General features: G+C 39.4%; 1 protein-coding gene across 1 annotated transcript in view; it reads left to right on the top strand.

Moving 5' to 3' along the window:
- GATB (glutamyl-tRNA amidotransferase subunit B) overlaps positions 1–20,063 on the top strand; it is a 43,423-nt gene that overhangs the window by 8,649 nt on the left and 14,711 nt on the right. The window contains exons 3-9 of the mRNA XM_042871789.1: positions 6,984–7,097; positions 10,163–10,361; positions 11,290–11,412; positions 14,576–14,689; positions 15,758–15,842; positions 16,197–16,241; positions 18,273–18,462. Of these exons, the coding sequence (XP_042727723.1) occupies positions 6,984–7,097; positions 10,163–10,361; positions 11,290–11,412; positions 14,576–14,689; positions 15,758–15,842; positions 16,197–16,241; positions 18,273–18,462 (870 nt within the window). The remainder of the gene's footprint in view (positions 1–6,983; positions 7,098–10,162; positions 10,362–11,289; positions 11,413–14,575; positions 14,690–15,757; positions 15,843–16,196; positions 16,242–18,272; positions 18,463–20,063) is intronic.

Genomic DNA, 20,063 nt, shown 5'->3' with positions numbered 1-20,063 from the left:
CTATTAAGGGTTTCAGTAGCAACAGTGATTGAATTTTTTTTTTTTTAGCATTTTGACTTTGCCAACTGATGTCTTGCTTCTTTGTTCTTCTTATCAATTTTTTCTTTGAAGACTTTTTTTTTCATTAGAAGGTATTTAGGAAACACTGTCCAACAGTGTTTGATGTCAGGTAATTGTAGACTGGGTCTTTGTTCTCATCTTGGTTAGCTGTCTCATGTGTAATGTTGCGTAACTGTCAGTTTTATGTATTGTGCTTGGAACTTATCTTGGTGCAATTAGGCAGTAATGGGTTCCTAGGGTAAAATTAATTTATTTATTTCTATTTTTCTCTTTATTAGCCACCTTGGTGCTGTAAAGATGGAATGGCTATTTTTATTTTATTTTCAAAGGAATATATGGGCTCTTGCCATTGGAGTTCAACTACACATGTGGATTTTAGCGTTGCGACCATTGTTTTCTATACAGAAATGTTAGTTATGCATTTTCATTGCCAGGATCAGCCAAATTTGTCTAAAAAAAATTTTGAGCCTGTTGAAGCATTCGTCAGTGTATCAGGAAGTGCGTGAACAGATGTCAGTAGTTGAGTTTGGGATGTTTGGAATGGGGAGAAAATGAAGGGAATCTTGGAGGCAAGAGGGTTGAAATCACTGCTTAGGTAAAACAAGGTTGTATACTTATACATAGGAAATCATTTTTCATTGGTCCTGCTGTTCTTGCCTTTTAACAAATAATTACAACAAAAAACTTGCCTTCGAACAGAGAATTTTACTTTGCTTTTTTAACAGCTTTTTGCAAGATTTGCTGTGTTGTGTGACATTATTAACTTGAATTAGTGTATTCTTGTCCTCGTGTGTGTTGGTTCTCTTCTGTTTTACCCTTAATTTATAAGTTGTAATCCTGGGTGCTCTTTCTGGTGAGTAAATAAGTGCATTTCAGGAGACAGAATGGACGAAAAAGGGCTGAAGGAATTATAGTAAGGAGCTGTGAGTTTTTGGTGAATGCAAAAATTGTGCTGAGGAGCAGAGAGCAGACAAGTCAGAGAATGACAGTCACCGTATATTGAACTTGAGAATCTGTTGCAACTGAGACAAGGGAGCTTACCCTCCACAAACCTAGGAGCAGTGAGCAATCTGCAAGAATAAACAGGGCAGGGAGCTGCTTTAGACACTTCAAATTCTGTTCTGTCTGAAGTGCTTGGACTTTTCGCTATTTAACAAGTTAAGCACCGTTGGGTATGCTGAGCGTAGCAAATGTCATTCGTGTTTAAAAGCCTCTGTTAGACTTATTTTTTATTTTTTTTGCAGAACACATTGTTTGAAAAAAGGTCTGAGAAACTCCATGTCAAAACTTGGAATTTGAATTTGGTCGCACTGTGTAACTTATGTTTTAGCCACTGACCTCTAGAATCACTGAATTGTTTTCTTTTCCTCCTGTGTTTAACTGAATCCCACATGGCTTTGGCATTGGTTTGCATTTCAGCTGGTGCAACAGAGTACCCATCCTTCTGACTGGTCACAAAACAGATGTGGCATACCCAGAAGATGCTGCTATAAGTAGGAAGGGTATAAGGAATAGATCTGGGATGTTGATGGGAATGCCACAGAAATGCAGTATTTGATTATGGAGTTGATTAACCATTCTATTTCCAGTGCTTTGTTGTGTCTTCTGCTTGGAACCAGTTCTTAATGACACAAGTGTACTTGGTTGTAGCCACAGATGATGGAAATATGAACACAAGAATTACTGGTTTAAAGCTGTGCCATGGGATTGAATCCCTCACTGCCAGCCCAGAAAATTGGTTGTTTCCTCTGAGAACGCAGCAGTTTGAATGGAATTTTCCTTCTGTGGGTTTTAGCGACTGTTGTTGAGAAACTCAGCAGTCAGTATTGAAATAGCCTTGAATTCGGTGACACCTTTCTGTTTTTCTTACTCTCAGGAGGTCATAATTTCTCTGTATTGCTGCTGAATTTTTCTGGTTATCACCGCTACTAGAAGATAGTTTGTCCTATTTTCAGCTTAGTGGGATGAGCTCTCAAACTAGCTCTTAGGCTTCAAGAGAATGTGCCTTGTTATTCTGTGGATACACAAAAAGTCATGTTTGAGATCTGAGCACTTGCTAAGATGTCAGAGTTCCTTATTTTTGAGATATGCCGTGTGTAAGTGTATGCTGCATCACTGCAAGCCAACTCTGCCACCAGACAAGGTTAGGGATAATACGTTTTGTATAGCAGCATATATCTTTGATACCAGACAGCAGAAAGATAAGGTTACCAAATGTATTAAGATATATTTAACTCTATGTACTGCTTCAACTTCTCAGTTGCCATTCTGTTCTCTTTCCCTGTTCTGAAATCTCTTTGTTAGTCTGAAATACTCATTTCAGATGCCTGCTACTTCCTCCCCTGCTTGCTTGCACCTTTCCTTAGGGGTGAGAACACAGTCTTATCTTGAGGCTGGAAGTATGCTGTGGACTGAAATGCAGGACTTGTTAACTGAAGCTGGCCTTCACTTTGAATCTTCCCTACACTTAACCTCATTTGTTGGAATATTGAGGCTCTTTGAAGACCAAACAAATGACAGTTGGCTTATTGTTACTGTATGCCTATGGGGTGGAGTGTGGTTCCCAATGGCGCTATTGAAATAAATGGGTTATTTGGAGAAGAGTTAGCTCTTGGTTATTGTCCTACACATCCTGTACATGCATAGCTGCAAAACACTTGTGCCTTTCTGTGTGTGGGGGAGGGTGCCATGAAGGAACTGTATGTTCAAGTACTCAACTGCAGTATCTGATTGAAGAGTTGCCATTATGTTTGTACTACATAGATAAAAGAATAATTTATTTTGAAGTTAACCTTATTAATGCACTTCAAAGAAGCATACATTGGAGCAAGGTGGTACTTCTAAAACTGCAAGAATAATAATGCTGATTATTGCCATTATTGGAAGCAAATAAAACTCAGACTGATATGATATAGGAGTACTGAGAAGTATGATTAGATGTATCTGCTCAGGTTTCTAAAGATTACTACCAGGTCTGTGGAGAGCTGCTTAAGTGCATAGCACTACTTCCTCCTTCCAGCTTTTTTTATGAAAAGCAACAAAAATTACCTGTGTCTGAGATAAGTAGTCCTGTAGGTAATCATGGGATGCTGATTTTTTCATGTTTAGAAGTAGGAGTGGAAGTCTTAAGATAATGAATTAATATGGAGTCTAATTCATTAAAATGTATGTCCTGGGATCTAATTTATTTTGTTATTTTTTTACATTTCTGGGGTATATGTTGACTTTATTGTATTTAGTGCAGGAAATACTTTGTTCTGCAACACGTGTCCCGGTGTGCTGCTGCCTCAAGAAAGGGAGAGCAGAAATCAACTTTTTTCAAGAAAGAGATCTAGGTGGATTATTTTGTCTTTTTTAACCTATCTTATGTTATACTTATTAGCAAAACAGACCAAAAAAGCTGCATCTTAATTTTTTAAAGTGTCAAAATAATTTACAAAATATAAAAACTTCTGTCTTTATCTAAAAGGGAAGCAGTTTTCTGAAATGTAGTAGTATAAGGAGTAAATAGTCATCTGCTGCTAAGCTATTGATGGAAAAATGAACTGTTCAAAATTTGCTTTTGGTTGGAATTTATCCCATTTAAGGTATTATATATAGTTTTGTAGAACTATTGAACAGTTTTGTTTAAAACCAAGGCCATGACTAAATTGACCTTGCAAATAAAGATGCATTTATAAAAAGAATCTTTGTCCTTGTGAAGTGGATATAAAGAAGTACAAGTATTAGAACAAGTGAGATGGTAGTTCAGTTGTTCTTTTGTTCCCTCAACTCTCCATTACCACGATGCTGTAGCAGAGTAGCACAGCTATAAGGGAAGCATTGGTGCTGTTGAGATGCCGTTGCTGAGGTTGGTTTTTTATTTTTTTGTTTCCAGTACAAACAAGGTACACCTCCTACTGTGATAACTCCCAGGAACTTCTTGAAGTAAATACCACGGAAATGTGCTTCTCTTCTAGAAGACCAGGAATATTTAAGATGGCTTTCTAGGCTCTCTGGTCCATAGCTATTCCAGGAGCTCCATAGCTTCCTTTCAAGGCCAGCCACTGTGCTAGTGTATCTGACTGGCAGCTTGTCAGTTCAAGCCAGTAATTTACATCTTTGGTGCTAGTCAAAGCTGTCAGCTTAATAACAGCTTACCAGATATACAAGCTGGAGGGACTTACTTCAGGCCATTAGTATGTGGGAAGGTTTACCTATTAGATTGATATTTATCACTGAAGATTATTGAAGAAGCTCAATCAGTTTGAAGGAAATCAGTAGTTTGCTTAGCCAACTCTCTTAGTATGCACAGCATAGATCAAGTACTGGAATAAGTAGTGATAGTCACTTGAGATATGGAGCAGTATTAGGTAACTTTTGATTCTTGAGGAGCTAGAGGGTCATCTGATTTTTTTTTTTTAATCTTTTACTAGTTATTTTAGTTAAATGTGGCAGGAGAAGAACATCTCCATGTGGCACAGCAGGAAAGATGAATTTTGCAGTGACTTCTATCACCACAAGAAATGAGTCAATTAAGAAATACCACCAAGTGATACTAATGAATCAGTAATGATCTGTTTACAGTGATGAAGCTACTGTGATTCAATACGTTGTGGAAAGGTATACTTTGCAGGCATGTAAGTGACCTGTGATACTACATGGAAAATAATTCTTAGCATTTTTATGCCAGTTCTTCCCCAGAGCCTCCAAAGTGATTCACTAGCTTGTAGTGTGGAAGCTTCTTAGACATGTAAGCAGTCAGTATACGGGTGTTATTCCTTCCACCCTAGAACTGTATTCTCCTAGCACAATGTGTAAGGTAGGCTTTGTCTTGCTTGAGGCAAAAACTCAAGAGGAAGTGATCAAAGATGATAGCTGTGTTGTAATCGTTGTCTGAACTCTGCCAGCAGAACATGCCACAAGGCTCTAATGGACTGCAGTTTAGAGCTCGGGTTTTGTCTTGTTCTCAAATTAGAATCAGTCTCAAGCATTTTGTGGTCAGGAAATGCTGCAAGTTACTGAGCATGAGTTCAGCACTTTGATGCAGTGGTGGTTCAAGTCTCCTCAGTCTTTGTAGAGCCTTAGTGATTTTTGGTTTAAGAGCTGATGGGTGTAGTTGTTTAATTGGTAAAGCTGAATAGTATTATGCCACGAGGCCTTAGAATGAGGAAAATTTGCTTTTTAAGTTAGAAATGTAGTGGTATTTTAAACATTAAACCATTTCAATGGTTAATAAGCACTGTTATAAGCTTTCTTATAGTATCTTTACTGCTCTGTCTGAAAGCATTTAATTGCTGAAAGCGGGATCATCTACTGTGTGATGAACTGCAGCTCTGATACTGAAACAAAGTTTCAGAAGTTAGCTGTTTTGATAACAGTCAGGACTAATTGCATTCATTGTGTTGCACATCCATTTCTAAGGGGGATTGTTCTTTCTCTTATCTCTTTTAAAACTAGCTCTGTGTCCTTAAAAATGTTTAATGAATAAAATGTGTCCCAGCAGGTAAGGTGTTGTAGTAAGCCATATATAGCTACACTAAAGATCTGGAAGTTACCTTGTTGATGTCTTAAATATTTAATTTCTGGTCTGTGTTAGCAGATTTTGAGCTTCTGTTGTATGAAGAGTTTCTGCGTGGTATGGTTTAGTGCTAGTGGTGGCAATGGTGATGAGGAGACGGTTGGACTGGATGATCTTACAGGTCATTTCCAACCTTGTGATTCTATGATTCTCTTATTTCTCAGTGGAAGTTTTTTTTTTTTTTGTACTGGAGGAGTAAAGCAAATTGATAGCTTTCTGAGGTGGACACCTGGGCAGTGGAAGAAGTACAGTTGCTTAATCTGTTTTCAGAAACCAGTCTGGTAAATTTCAAAAGTAAATATTCTCAAACACACTGAAGAAAATAGTATTTAAGTCTACTATGTCTTGGTGAGTGCAGGTGAAATCAGGTAAATGCTTTTACATCATGTGCCCCTTTAATGCTTATACTTGAAATTGCCTTCTTGGCAGCTCTACAGGGTAGAGTAAGATGGATAAGCTTTTGTTCCTGTTTAAAAATCCTGTGTGTGAACATGTCAGAGTTGCATGAAGGTTAACTTGGTCTTTTTTTTCCTCCTTTATCCAGTCTTATCAATTTTTTTTTTTTTAGTTAAACCAACTGTTAAATTAAAAAGAGCACACTTGAAAAACGCTGTAATTATGAAACATTGCTTGTTAGCACTGTTTGGAGTGAAATTTTCCTGCTGTGGATCCTATGCCTGCTGAGAAGTTAGAAGGATGTAGTTCTGAGAATGATGGATTCATTGTGAGAAACTGCATTCAGCTGCCTTGTGAAAGCCTTGCTGGGTCTTCAGCTCAAGTGGCATTCCTCAAGAACCTAATGCTGTGGCTTCTTGGGTCCTAGAAACCCACACATGTACTCGTAGCTATGGGATCAGTTGACATCTCTTTGGTTCTGCTTTAGAGAGCACATATGTGGTTAAGAACATCTGCATATGAACTCTCACGAAGTCACTGTGACTCAGTGGTTACAGGCATTTGGAGGTATTGTAATGAAATGGCAGTGCAGTCCCTAATGCAGATCCACAGTTCTCCCACTATGACATGACAGCTAGTTGCAAGTCTATTACTGCTTTTTATTATTTGCCTTGTTATTTTTGAGCATGCAAGAGTACTGCGGTGATAGCAAAAGCAGCCCCCCAAAACAGTGCACATCGTCTCAGGTGCATGCCAAAATGAAAATGGTGTTTTTTCCATCTTAAAATTTTGCAGATTTGTGGCTACCACAGCTTTAATGATGAGTAGAACTACTCGCTCAGGGAAAGAAGTGTTGTGGTGTTTATAGACAAGCAACACTGAATACATACTTCATGTAAGGCAGTATGTGGGAAACATTTGTTGCATACTGAGTATCCGAGCAAAACCTTGTGTCCTGTTTCCTCAGGTTCTCAACAGGAGATGTGTAGAAGCAGCCGTCATGACAGGCCTGGCACTCAACTGCACCATAAACAAGAAATCCTTGTTTGACAGAAAACACTATTTCTATGCAGATCTGCCTGTAAGTACGCAGTGTAACCAGTCCCTTTACAGCTGTAGGAAAGGACAAGTCTGGAGTGTGGGTAGTGACAGGAGAAGAATCCTTTCATTCATTCGCTGTTTTTTAGTCAGAGTTCTGCTCACCCCGACAGGATGCCGTGCCGTGCCCTGATGAATAGACAACTGTACCCTGGTGCTCACTGATGGAATACGATTGCTCTGATTGCTGACTCCTTGCTTAGCTGCACGATTCCGGTGGCTTAGCATAATTGAATTGGGAGCTGGAGCTGCTTTGCCCCTTAAGTTTTCCATTTCTGGTGTTTAGTACTAATTGTCTGTTGGGATAGAAGCAGTCTGATAATAGTCCTTCTTTGACAGTGAATGTATAACAAACGAGTTTCAGTGGCATAAACATCATGGTGTCTTTTTTGTTTGTGCTTAAGCATCTGAAAATATTTAATTTCCCTTTAAAACTTGCTCAGCCTGTTGTTCCAATAATAAAAAAGAAAGAAGGCAACTGAGGGTTGATTGGTAGCTTATGTTTTTGTTAGAAAGTGTCACTTCAAATGAAATGTGATTTGCTGCATTTGGTGTAGGTATAGAAACAGTGAAATAAAGAAGAGACTTTGTTGTTGCAACAGGGTGCAGAAGTGTTTAAATCTTTTTTCCTCTAATTTTAATAGAAATTTTTCTTTCTAATTTAACTGTTTTTCTTTCTATCAGCTTATTCTGATTTTTCAAGAACCTGTCAAAGAGAGGGACACTAGTTTCACTTAGTCTGATTTGAGGCTGAAGACCTGTTGACTGCATTAGAAGAAAAAAATCTGCTTGCTTTTTTTTTCCTTAATCTGAGAAAGATCAGTCATGTTAGCTTATCATCTTTTTAAGTGAGGTATCCCAGCCATCCAGAGAAGCAGAATAGGAGATTGCTCAGGTCCCATATAAGCATATATAGGTGTTGTATTATTAACCACATTGTTCTTCCTTCCACTCTTTGTTCTGGCATTAGAAATGCTTTGAAGTTGCACAAAAAGCTTTCAAATACACTTGTTTCCCATCTTGGAAAGAAAATGATGTTACAGTTATCTGAGACCTAGATTTTTATTCTCTTCTGCGTTGCAAGTCTTCTGTGAAGTTAACCTGACTGCTCATTTTGTTTCTGGGAATGTCTTCGCTAATATTTGTGAGACATTAAGAGAGGCCGTTTTGTGGGGGCTCTGTAGGGAGCTACTGGGAATGTGAATTATCACTTAGAATTATCAGTACTTTGTTCACTTGTAAAACTTTGTAGAAACCCATTTCTAGACCTGAAGGAGAAAAAAATGAGATGGTAAAAAATAAACACAGCTTTCAGAATTCTTTTACGCATCTTTAAGAGACATCACAGGTTTATTTGCATGTTGATGTTTGAATGGATGTTGAGACCTTTGATATTTCTGCTATTAAAAAGAAAGCAACCTCAAATATTCTTACGATTTCTCCTGCTATCCCTCTTTTGCGTACGCTCCAATTGAAAAAGTTTTGTCCTCCAAAAGAAACATTTGAGTGTGTAAAGGAGAAAAGTAAGATGAAAAAGTGTACAGCATCTTGTGAACAGCCATTGTCTGTGAACATGAATTATAGGAGCCTCTTGTTGAATAAGGATGGAAATTTGGTCAAGGAGATGCTGATTTTATTAGCTTGGAATGCTAGTAATTGAGGTTTTCTAGTGACTTGCTTCTATAGTTTAAAGCATTGGCAACAAAGCACCTGACGTGCTTTCACAGAGCAGCAGTCCAGTTGGGAACTCTGTAATAAGATGCAGAGTTTAGGCTAATGAGCTGTATAGAGCTGATAAAATAAATCCTGTTCTTAGGGTCTTTTGACAATGGGATTATTGTTACTTGTGAAAATAGGGCTTTGGATAGGAACTGAGATTCTTGTTATTTATTGTCACTCAGCATTTCAGGCTTTAAAAATTCATTTTAATGAGAAGGTTTAGGAGGTGAGAAGAGCTGTATGGTTAGTATAGCCTGCCTACAGTCAATTATTCTATGTTTGGGATTCTTTTTGTGTTGATTATGGCTAGAAGGTCATGCACTTTATTACATATAGAAGTTGAGCTATTCAGTGTGCCAGGCCATTGTCCTCTTTGCCATTGCACTGTCACCGTCTCTAAATCTTAGGGTGAACCCTTCCTCCTAGCAAAATATGCAAAGGCTTTTCCCAGCTCATTGGCATCTGGCAGAATTCTTTTAGTTCTCACTACTGGGGGCGTAACAGGCTGGTGAGGACTAAGAGACAGGGACCCTGCCTTAATGCAGTATTGGAGCCTGCTGTGTAATTTTACATCAGTGCAGTGATTGCAGTCCCTTGCCAGTGGCAGCCCCATCTCTGGCTAGTAGTCTCCTCTTTGCTGGGAGTCCCGCATGTGAGGTAGCATTTGTTAGCTGTGTGCTTCGCGTGGGGTTGCAGTGTTTAGCTTTTAAATTGCTGCGTTAATGTAACTGAGTCTTGTTGTTTTCTTCGTTTTATCTATTTATTTATTTTCCACACTGCCTCGCTCTCTTCCACTCTAATGAGTAAGTTACTGAACTGGCAGCGAGGGAGATTCAGCCTGATAGGAAGATGTGCGATAGTCTCAGCTTTTTGGGTTGAGTACACTCACTTCTTCAGACAAAATTGACCATGATCACAGAACCACGAGTGTGGGAGAACCTCTTCTGGCCTATTTGTCTCACCAAGGCAGTGTCAGTGAAATTTATGTCATTGTTGTCAAGTGGTCATGCAGTTGATTATTGACTGTTTATATGTTAGGATAGTATTGTATGCTTGCTTGTACTAGGGTGAGCTCTTATGTTTTTTTTCCCAGATCTCACAGCTAATTTGGATTCAGGTCCCGTCTTATAGCTTCCTTCATTCCCAACTAAGCAAAATAACATGTGAATTCGCCTGTTTGCATGTGTTCCTTCCTCTGATATTGGTCATTGTGTAAGATGTTGCAATTTCAGTTTAATGTTCTCAGTCTATTGCACTTGCACGTGAACGTGCTGCTGCTTTCTATAATGTGAATGTTTTATTGGAGTATAAAGTTGATTTTGTTGACAGGCTGGCTATCAAATCACTCAGCAAAGAGTTCCTCTTGCGGTGAATGGGAGTCTGTCATACAGTCTCTGCAAGGATAACAAGATGAGCCAGATGGTGACCAAAACTGTGAGGATTAAACAAATTCAGTTGGAGCAAGACAGTGGGAAAAGTCTCCATGATGATGCAAGGAGCCAGACTCTCATTGACTTGAACAGGGCTGGTAAGCTTAGACTGTGCTGTTATTTTTCTCCTCCTTTCTATATTAAGATTAGTTTTTAGAAGTAAATGAATGACAGAAAACAAGTGAAAAATAAAAACAGCCTGTTATCTCCCTTCTTGAAAATGAAACCACATTACACTTGAAGTAGGGTAATGTTTAATAGGCCTTTCCTTTTGCAGTTGGTTGATGACATTTTGCAACAGCAATTAGTGATCTGTTAGCTTGAGTTGCTCATGCCTGACAGTCCTGTAGGAGCCACTCAGCTGTGTAAGTTCTTGCTACTGTAGGTGGTGTTTTAAAAAAAAAAAGTGTATCCTAGAGCATAAATGAATGAAGTTAGTGTATAAGAGTAGCTGCTGGAACTTGATAGACAGTTCTTGTAATTATTAGCTTTGAAAAATATGTAGATTTTCTCTTCAAGCCTTGAAACTGTAAACAAAATGAAGCAAGTTAATGCAAAATAAAAGGCTGTGGCCTGGATGGCAAGCCTAATGGGCATCATGCTTCAGTGTCCATTGAAGTGAAAGGCTGTGGCTGGTAGTGTTCTTTGAAAGGGATACTGAAACTCAAAACTACTACATGTTTTTACAGTTCTGCCTGTTCCAAAATTGGTTTAAGAGAAATACGTTCGAGTCTGCAATCAGGCTTTTAATTGGAGTTGCTTCAGAGGAGAGCCAAAGAGGAATTTATGTGCCTGTTCTGCATGTCAGTCAGAGGGTAGACTACTGTCTGCTCATTGAAGAAAAGGAGGAAAAGTTTTTATAGCCATCTGTACCTGGGTCCATTGTGACAGTCACTAAATAATACACTTATTTCGTTTTGTTTTTTTCTCAAAAAAAGCCCAAGTGCTTTCACGTGTTTAGCCAGTTATACTCTAATATGCTGAGATCAAAAGCTGTTGTTGGAAATCTATTGTCTTTCCTGATAGGAGTTGGCCTCATGGAGGTTGTCATGGAGCCTGATATGTGCTGTGGGGAAGAAGCAGCTGCAGCAGTCAGAGAGCTTCAGCTTATTCTTCAGACGCTTGGGAGCAGCCAGGCAATCATGGCAGGTACAGAGGGGGAAGGGCATGTTCTCTTGTCACCTGTAATTCTCTGCATTTCTGGGAGTTCTGCAGCTTCTGGTTATTTTGCTCTGCAGTTGCTTATAACCCGTAGCCTTTTCTAGCTGTTGTTTTTAAAATCTCCAGAGCCTGCCCCAATGTTTGCCGTGCTTCAGATGTGCTTGTGGGCCTGCTTTCCTCTGCAGAGCTTTGCACTGTTAGATTTTATAGGAAAAACCTAGACAGGAGTGCATGTCCTCAGGGTTCTTCAGGTATTTCTCCCTGTCTGTCCTCATGCTGCTTGTTACAGTGCTGCAGCACATAAGCTATGTGTTAAGGACTAGGTACAGAATACGGAAGCTAGTTCTCTTAGCTCCAACAGAGTAGTAGGAGTATGGATCATCCTCTGAGTTGTCTGTGGAGTCTTGGTTGGCCATAGTGTTGATGTAAAAACAGTAAGCTTCCAATGGTGTGTGTGAGATGGAGTAAATGGCAACTTAAAGCAGATATCAGGGTCAATCTAAGAATCAACCAGATCTCAGCTTTTACCATGCTTGATAGTTTCACACGCTCGCTCTGTCCCTCCCCTTCTAGAATTATGTTCAGTAGGTGTTAACTTGCCTTCTACTAGGGAGATCACTGCTGATCTGGGGGGGGCTTGGCAGAACATTGTATTGGTTCATGCTATGCAGCCAGCCAGCTTGCAGATATCAGTCTCAGGCATTAGCAGCCAAGGTCCCTAGGCATCCTCAGGCACTTATCTCCACACATCTCACTGATGTTCAGGATTTCTCCCACCTTTCTCTAACCATCTTTCTGAGATCTCTTTATTTGGAGAATCCCTCATTTTGGCACCAACCCTTTTTTCTGAAACTCTTGATAGTTTTTTTCCAGTCTAAACAGCACATGTGCACAGCATGTGTTCAGCTTCCTGACTAATGGTTCTGTCTCCTGTCTCTTTAGTTGGATGATTTGGAACATGCCATTTTTGTGTAGTCCCAATGTTACCAAAATTTGCAACCAACCCATAGTTACAGGTAGCAAACAGGCTTCTGCTCAAGTTTTAGAAGTGCAGCTTGGGGCATTCATCCCTTGCATGTTTATGTGCTGTCTGCTAGTGTTCATAACTTAAGCTGGGTGTTTGTTTGGGCTTGAGAAGGATGGCTGCACTGATCTGGCAGCAGAATCAGGCCAAAGTTTAAATGATTGCGTTTCCTGGAGAACTGAGTCAGAGTGATCTGTCCACCAAGGACTAACGAGACTCAAGGAATGACAGCTAGTGATGCAAATTCTAATCTAATGTAGGAGGAAATAATAATTGGTAGTCATTATATGCTTATACAGTGCTTCACCTTGCCCACTTTGTGAATCTTTGCTCACCAAGTGTTACACACATCAGGAAGGGGCGCAGTTCTTAGTTTTAAACAGCCAGTTGATACAGTTCTTCAAAGGCCTTTATGGACATTAATGTAAATCATCATTTGTCACTTCTGTATCTGGTCCAAATATTGCCTCTGGAATTACACAGTTGTATCTTCCACTGCATTGAGATTTCTGATGTTATGAGAAAGACTCCAGTGTAAGGAACCTTTTTTTCCTGCATATAGTCAGCTTTTAAAGTATTTGAATTATCTTTTCTTAGTGGCATTTTAAGAGCTTTCTACTATGTTTTACTTCATCGTAATTACTTGTTTTCAAATAAGGATTTTACGTGCTCATATTTTACTTGTTTTATTTGCGTGTTCTGTGAAGACAAGTTTTATACACTGTTAATTCAGTAGACAATGAAAAGATGATTACACTGGAAAATGAAAAGAAGCTGGGCTTAAAGTGGGCTTTAAGGAAAAAATCTTTTCTAAAAAAGAATTTGGGGCCAGGCTCTCCTTTCATTTTTATCTGATTAACTTAGTTATTATGTCCCACTGACACCTACAGCCAAGTGGAAGCAGGCTGTGTCTCAAGTAGTAGCAAGAACAGGACAAGTATATTCCTGCTCAGTAGCAACTACTTTTACCTCAGAGAGGAAGCACATGCAAAACTTGTCCTGGAAGAGATGCTGGGTCATTCTATAGCCTTTGTCCTTCATTTGTGTTTGGCAAGGACTCTTTGAAGACAGAGGAAATTAATGCACTGTCATCCAGCCTGCTTCTTCAACATGTACTACATGCTCTCCAGTCCATTTTTATTTGTTCACCGCAGTGGATTTTGAGCCGTAGACTTTTTCACAGGTTTAAATCTGTGCTACTTTGTGTTTTCTTTAATAGTGCTACTGACTGGAAACATCATTTACTTGTAATTAAACACAAACAGGAAGGCTACAAAAGTTCCCTCTGCATATAGGAAGAAATTATGTTTAATTATGATATAACCTTTTTTGTTTGTTTGTTTTTCCCACCACTTGAATAGCTGTGGCAAACCTTCTCTTAATGGAAGGAATGACTTTGGAGGCAGAAACCTTAAAAAGATAAAAGTCCTGTTTACTTGAGGTTGAGTCATCAGAGATCTCTGAGGACCTTAGCCCATTTTGAACTAGGAGTGTAGGACGTTTTTGTATGTAACTTTGTATTCAGTTTCAATGTTTGTGGCAGCCAGGGAAATCTGGAGAAGGGAAAAGGCTGTGATTTCTTGAAGAAAAAGAAAATTACAAAAAATCCACAGTTTCTGACATTTTGTCCTTGGGCTGTAAATTTCCAAAGGCACCTTAGTGAAAACTGTTCAACGTAACTAAGTTCTTGCATTCCACAACAGAGTAGTATATACACACCAAATTGTAATTCCAAAATGTGTCTCTGTAGTTTTCACAGGAATGGAAGCTCGCAGTGCACTGCTTTAAGTCGCTTGTCTAATTCTGCCCTTTTTTTAAGGGCAGTGAATCAAAGCTGTTTTTGCTATGTCCTGCACTGTGCCATACAGTTTTCTCAGAGAAGAATTATGAACAGTAATACCAAAAGTAAAAAGGTTGAATTCTCAGAGAAATTTGAATGATTGGAGGCAGAAGCTTGAAATGGAATCAAAACAGAAAGCTGTTATGAGCAGGTTGTTACTCATTTCTCAGAGTGTGGAAGCTTGCTATTAATGCTCTGCGCAGAACATGAGGTTTATTAATGCACGCCAGGGTTTTTACTCTAGTTTACAGGGTGGACTATTTTGTTGATTAAGTTTCCTTTTACAGAGGGTCAGCTGAGAGTGGATGCCAATATTTCTGTGCATCGCCCTGGAGAGCCTTACGGAGTAAGAACCGAAGTGAAGAATATCAATAGCATAAGATTCCTGGCAAAAGCAATAGGTAAATGATGGTTTCTTTCCAACTGGAGCACTGTCGGATACTTGGAGTTTTCAGTAAAATTGGTGTCTGAGTACATTGGTTGGCTTTAAATGCCCTGACTAGCTTTATTGGGTGTCCCATCCACGCATGTTCCCCCTAGCCTAGCAGTCCTCTTCAAGCCTTTAAGATTTTGCCTGACCTAGTCACAGATGTGTGAGTTTCCAGTGCTGCCTCCTGATGAACCTTGGACCTGTGCTGTAGCCTTGTTTCCAGTCCATGGTCTGGCCTTTGCTGCTGCGGTCTGACTGAACTCCCTGGGTGCACCCTGGACCCAGTTCACACCCTCACTTTGTCTGAGACTATCAAACAAGTCCTGTTAGTAGCACATGCATCTGTCCACATTGCTCAGACATGCAAGGGTATTTCCTGTGCTGTGGTGGTCCTTGGCTCTAGGCTTGTCCCACCTTTTGGAGCAGCCCTGTTTTTGCTGCTCCCTGACAGAAGGAATCTTAGTTAGGAATGCTCTGGGGATAGCAGTCACGTTAGTCTGTAGGTTTAACTTTTATCCCTCTGCCTGTAAGAAGATCCAAGCGGATGATTCAGGGCTTAGTTTGGCTCTGAGATATGTTAGCAGTGGCTCTTTGTCCTTCAGTGCAGGTGATAGCTTTCCACCATGTACAGTAAATTGCATGCGTGAAGTTCACATGCAAGTTGGATATGAGCAAGAAAGGATGATCATTACATCTCCAAAATATAACTGGCAAGGAGAATGTGAGAATTCTTGTTCCGTATACTCCACTAAGGGAAAGAAAGGTCACTAGAAATGTATGGCCTGTCTGCAGTGCCTGGGAGAAAATGCTTTCTATTGAAAGGAAAGAAGATGAGGAAAACATGCAAAGAAAGAAATAGTGCTGGAGAGAAAGACAGTGACTAATAATTCTGCCTGCATCTACTGCTGTTGATTTTTATTAAGGTTAAAACAACTGACTTTAACATTATTGCACAGCAGTGGAAAATGAAATAGTGGAGTGTACAAAAGCTAATAGTGCAGTATAGTAAGCTTATTCTTTTTTCTCATGTTTCTGCCAGACTATGAAATACAGAGGCAAATTAAAGAACTTGAAAATGGAGGAACAGTTCTGAATGAAACAAGAGCATTTGATTCTAAGCTTGGGTGAGTTCTTATTTTGGAGAAATATCAGTAATAACAGCTTCAGAGTGCTAGGGGATGCCTAGTGACCAGATCGGGGAGATAACTTGATATCGCTCAACTTGTGTCTTCTAAAACTAATGATCACAAGCACGCTCTCTTCAATGATAGAAACTTGTTGAGGCTTTTTCTCAGCAGTTTGTGTGCTACCTCGAGCAGTGTCTGGGTGAAAGTGACTGCCCTTGTACATACACACTTGCTCTGGAGTGGCTTTAAGGCACTCCTCTGATCCTCATGAGGCGAGGCTTATGTTTTCTTTTTGTTGGGAATCCAGTGGTGTACCTCTTCTCGTGTCTGACTTGTTTTGTTTTATTTCAGATGCACTGTACCAATGAGAGACAAAGAGGGAAAGCAAGATTATCGGTATTTTTTTTTTTTAAATGAAGTTACTTTTTAAAGAACTGAAAACTTATTGCATATATCATACGTAGTCAGTGTAAAAAGCTTGTGAAGTTGGTGTAATGCGTGTGGAAACTTTCCTTCCAGCGGGAAGAGACCTATCAGAATCAGTATGAGTCTGAGAAGTTCTCATCTAGATTCCATAGGATTGGATTTAGCAGTAATGAGACACAAAAGCCTTTCCTAAGCACTAATGTGGAGTATTTCAGCTCAAAGTGGGTGATTTGAAGGTTTGCTTTTTGGCCAGTGTGCACATATTGTTAAGAAGGTCTGACATTAAATGCAAGAATATTCTGAGATGATCACTGTTCCTGCTTTAAATATGTTCTGAGAGAAATGATTCTCATATAGCAGGCCCTGCCTCTTCATGCTGAAATTCTGTGGTCATAACCACTGTTTGAAAATCCTAACCACCATTGAGGAGCATAAGGATTCATAGGCAGATTTGTACTTTAAGATCTACGTAGACCTACTGAAGTTGTTACCCAGCTAAATACTTACTGCCTTCCCCTGATGTAAGATGGCAGTCATTACAGTTGATTGCTAAAGATTTGTGTGAACAGTCTATAATCTGCTCTCAGCAAAGTCAAACATACACAGCCATACACAATCAACTAAGGAAAATCTATCCAGAGGGCAAGAGAAAAAGGCATAACTGTCAGGAAGCAGTGCTGCTGGGAATAAATGTTCAGAATGAAGGGTCAGTGCTGCAAAACAACAGCGTATCTGCGAGTGCTCTTGTACAAGAGGTAATCTTAGTGGTGTCTGGATGGGATGGGGCATTAGAGTGCAGCTCAGTGACTGTTCAGGTCTCTGAGCTCCTCTTCTACTGCTCTTTGCATGCTTCCATCATCCTATGGTTAGAGACACCTATCTGCTGTGCAACTTAGTTGTTTCCTGGCTTTTTATGTCAGGTTCAATCTTCCTGTTACTCCCAGAGATCATTTCCCAGTTGGAGAATTGCAGCTCTGCAGAACTTTGAGAGCCTCTCAGTTCTGTGTTCCTGTTAACTGTACATACACGCTTACTGATGCAGAGCAAGTATTTTGAAAATAGTCTACAAACTGTTTGAATCTGCTTTTCCAAATAGCAATTGTAGAAATGCAGCAGGAAAGACAGTAGTCATTTTATGAATTTCTTAAGGTGGTAGTTGCTGACTTATTTAACAAGGCTGATTGGAACAAATGCAGAAGAAAAGTTAGGCAAACCTGTGCAATACTGGCTAGTCTAAGATACTTCAAATGAAGACCAGAGAGATTATTACTGGTGCTTAGATTATGATCAGTATTAATCTGTTTACTCAGATTTTTGGGTAAAGTACTGTTTGGGTGTTATGCATCAGACTTAAGATCTGTGTTTAGACAGATTTGAAATAAAAATTATAGAGGGTGTTTCATGTCCCTTGTCATGAAATTTTTGAACCCTTCATTTGATCAGGTAAAAGTGAGGTTTCTGCTTCAACTGCAGAGTTATTGCAGTGATCTGAATTGGCCTTGTCTTTAAGCAAGCTTTTTATTGTGTGGAGACACCCTGATGAGTGCAGTAACTTTGCTTTTAGCACAGCATGGGATTTCATCAAGGTTTTTCAGGCCCGCACGGAAAAGGTCGCAGCCTGCCCAGATGGCTTCTGGTGGCTGGCTGTCAATCTGGGTTTCTCCCTGCCAGTCCACTCCTATTTTTGTTTAGATCTGCAGTTCATGCTTGATGTCAAAAGCAATAAGTTTTTTTCCGTAACTATTGTTTTTATTGCTTTTCTTAATATAAAAAATCCATTTCTATCACTGACTTTGACAAGTAGTTGCAAATACTTAGGAGAATAGGGACTTTGCAACAGCTGATGAACTGACCTCTGACATCCTGTCATGACTTTGTAATATTTTATGAAAGACAACAATGTAATTTCCAAGTCAGCATAAAGATACTGTATGTATTTTCTTCTTTCTTGATTAGCTTTTGACTGACAATATTTCTGAACAAGTTTTTCTTCATCTTTAGGTTTATGCCAGAGCCAAATCTTCCCCCATTGATTCTATACGATGCTAAGTCTTTGCCAGCTAATGTGAACCATCAGCAAGTGGTAAATATCGATTGGATTCATGAGAGACTTCCTGACCTTCCCAGTGTGAAGAGAGCAAAGCTTGTTGAACTGTATGGGATTCTTCCTGAACACAGCTTCACCTTAGTGGTAGGTCTATTGATCAAGTGCGGAAATAAACGTAGCAACTCCAAAAGTTGGACTGCATTCAAAAACATGTACAAATGTTATTAACCAGCTATCAGTTCTTGTGAGTCTTTTTATTTGGAAAAAATCTCCATTTGTTGCCTACTTCTATACCCTGAAACTGCATGTATACATTAGCGGGGGGGAAAAAAGAAACCTTGCACTGTGTGCCTAGAAGAAGCATTGCTCATACAAGGTGCAGTCAGATAACTATTACTTTATATCGATCTTGTTTGTCTACACATGGACAAACTAGTGACTGACTGCAACAGATGTTCGACTTCCTGCTGACAAATCCCTGCCTGCAAGTGCTTATTCTTCTTATCTCTGGGTGTGGGTTTGATATGAGGATGGGCACATTTTCGTTATTGAACAAATAAATAAGCATACTTTCCTGACTGCAGAAGGAAAGCACATAGTCTAAATCTCTTAGCTTCATATGCTATAGTTGATCTGGTCTCCTTTTTGTTTGTTTTTGTTTTTTTTTTTTTTAAACAAAGTCATTAACAGGTAATTACTCAAAATGGCTGTACAGTATTAGCTTTGACCTCACAGTGCAATTTACCCAGGACAGATTGAGAAGAGAGTATCAGGGGAGAAGAAAAAAAAAGGATATGGCAAATGTGAGTGTAAACAAGGAAATGACAGCAAAATCTCCTAACTTTTCAAATTATTCTAAGGACTTCGGATATCTCAAATGCTAACTGAATCATCTTGGTTCCCCAGTGATACCTGGGGGGCGTTAAGCTACCCACGCTTAGACATTTCAGATAGCTAGCTAAGCTAGGGTGGTGTCCTGCCTTGGTTACCTCTGTGGTTAGTAGAGATAGAAGGAAAAGGACTTCTTCATTGTAAGACTCCAGGTGGAACCATAAGTACTTCAAATTGCCCTCTGGAGTTCCTTTACATTGACTGTAAATGCAGGTAGAGCAGTACACCTAACTTAACTACCTAATATCCCTCCTTTGTGTGTCTTTGATACACTTGTAATGTGCACACTGTGTGTATTTTAACACTTGTACAGAAGTTGGTTCTACAGAAAAAAAAAAAATGGTACTGTCTTTTGAAGTAAGCTGTTAGGAAAGCTGCTTTTGGGCCATTTTAGTGTGTTACAGATCTTCTGTTTGGTGGGCAAATGTGTTGTAAGTCTTACTGAAGTCACGAGGCTGCAGTGACAGCACTGAGAGGTGTCAGTGGTATCTTACCTTTCTATTTCATTGTGTAAGTTGCAAAATGTAATCAAGCAGACAGTATTCCAGTTCATGTGTGCGTTTTTTCTCATCAGCACATTTCTCACAAGTTAGCTCAGGAGAGCAGACAGGTTCTGCACAATTTTTTCTTGGCTTTTTTTTTTTCTTTATAGTTCTCCCTAGTGGGGTGGGTTGTCTTTGGCCAGTGGTGATGCAGCACACAGTTGTTTGCTCGTTCCTCCCACCAGTGTGATGAAGGAGAGAATAAGAACAGCAGAAGCAAGAGAACTTACAGGTTGAGATACAGGCAACACTTGTTTAAGTGTACAAAGGAAAAAGGAAAAAAAAAAAAAAAAAAAAAAAAAAAAAAAAAAA

The sequence above is a fragment of the Lagopus leucura genome, unplaced genomic scaffold (genome assembly GCF_019238085.1).
Source record: "Lagopus leucura isolate 7727_CA_CO unplaced genomic scaffold, USGS_WTPT01 Super-Scaffold_100004, whole genome shotgun sequence".
In the NCBI taxonomy this organism is placed as follows: Eukaryota; Metazoa; Chordata; class Aves; order Galliformes; family Phasianidae; genus Lagopus; species Lagopus leucura.
The sequence above is the reverse complement of the archived record's forward strand: the minus strand, read 5'-3'. Positions and strand labels throughout refer to the sequence as shown.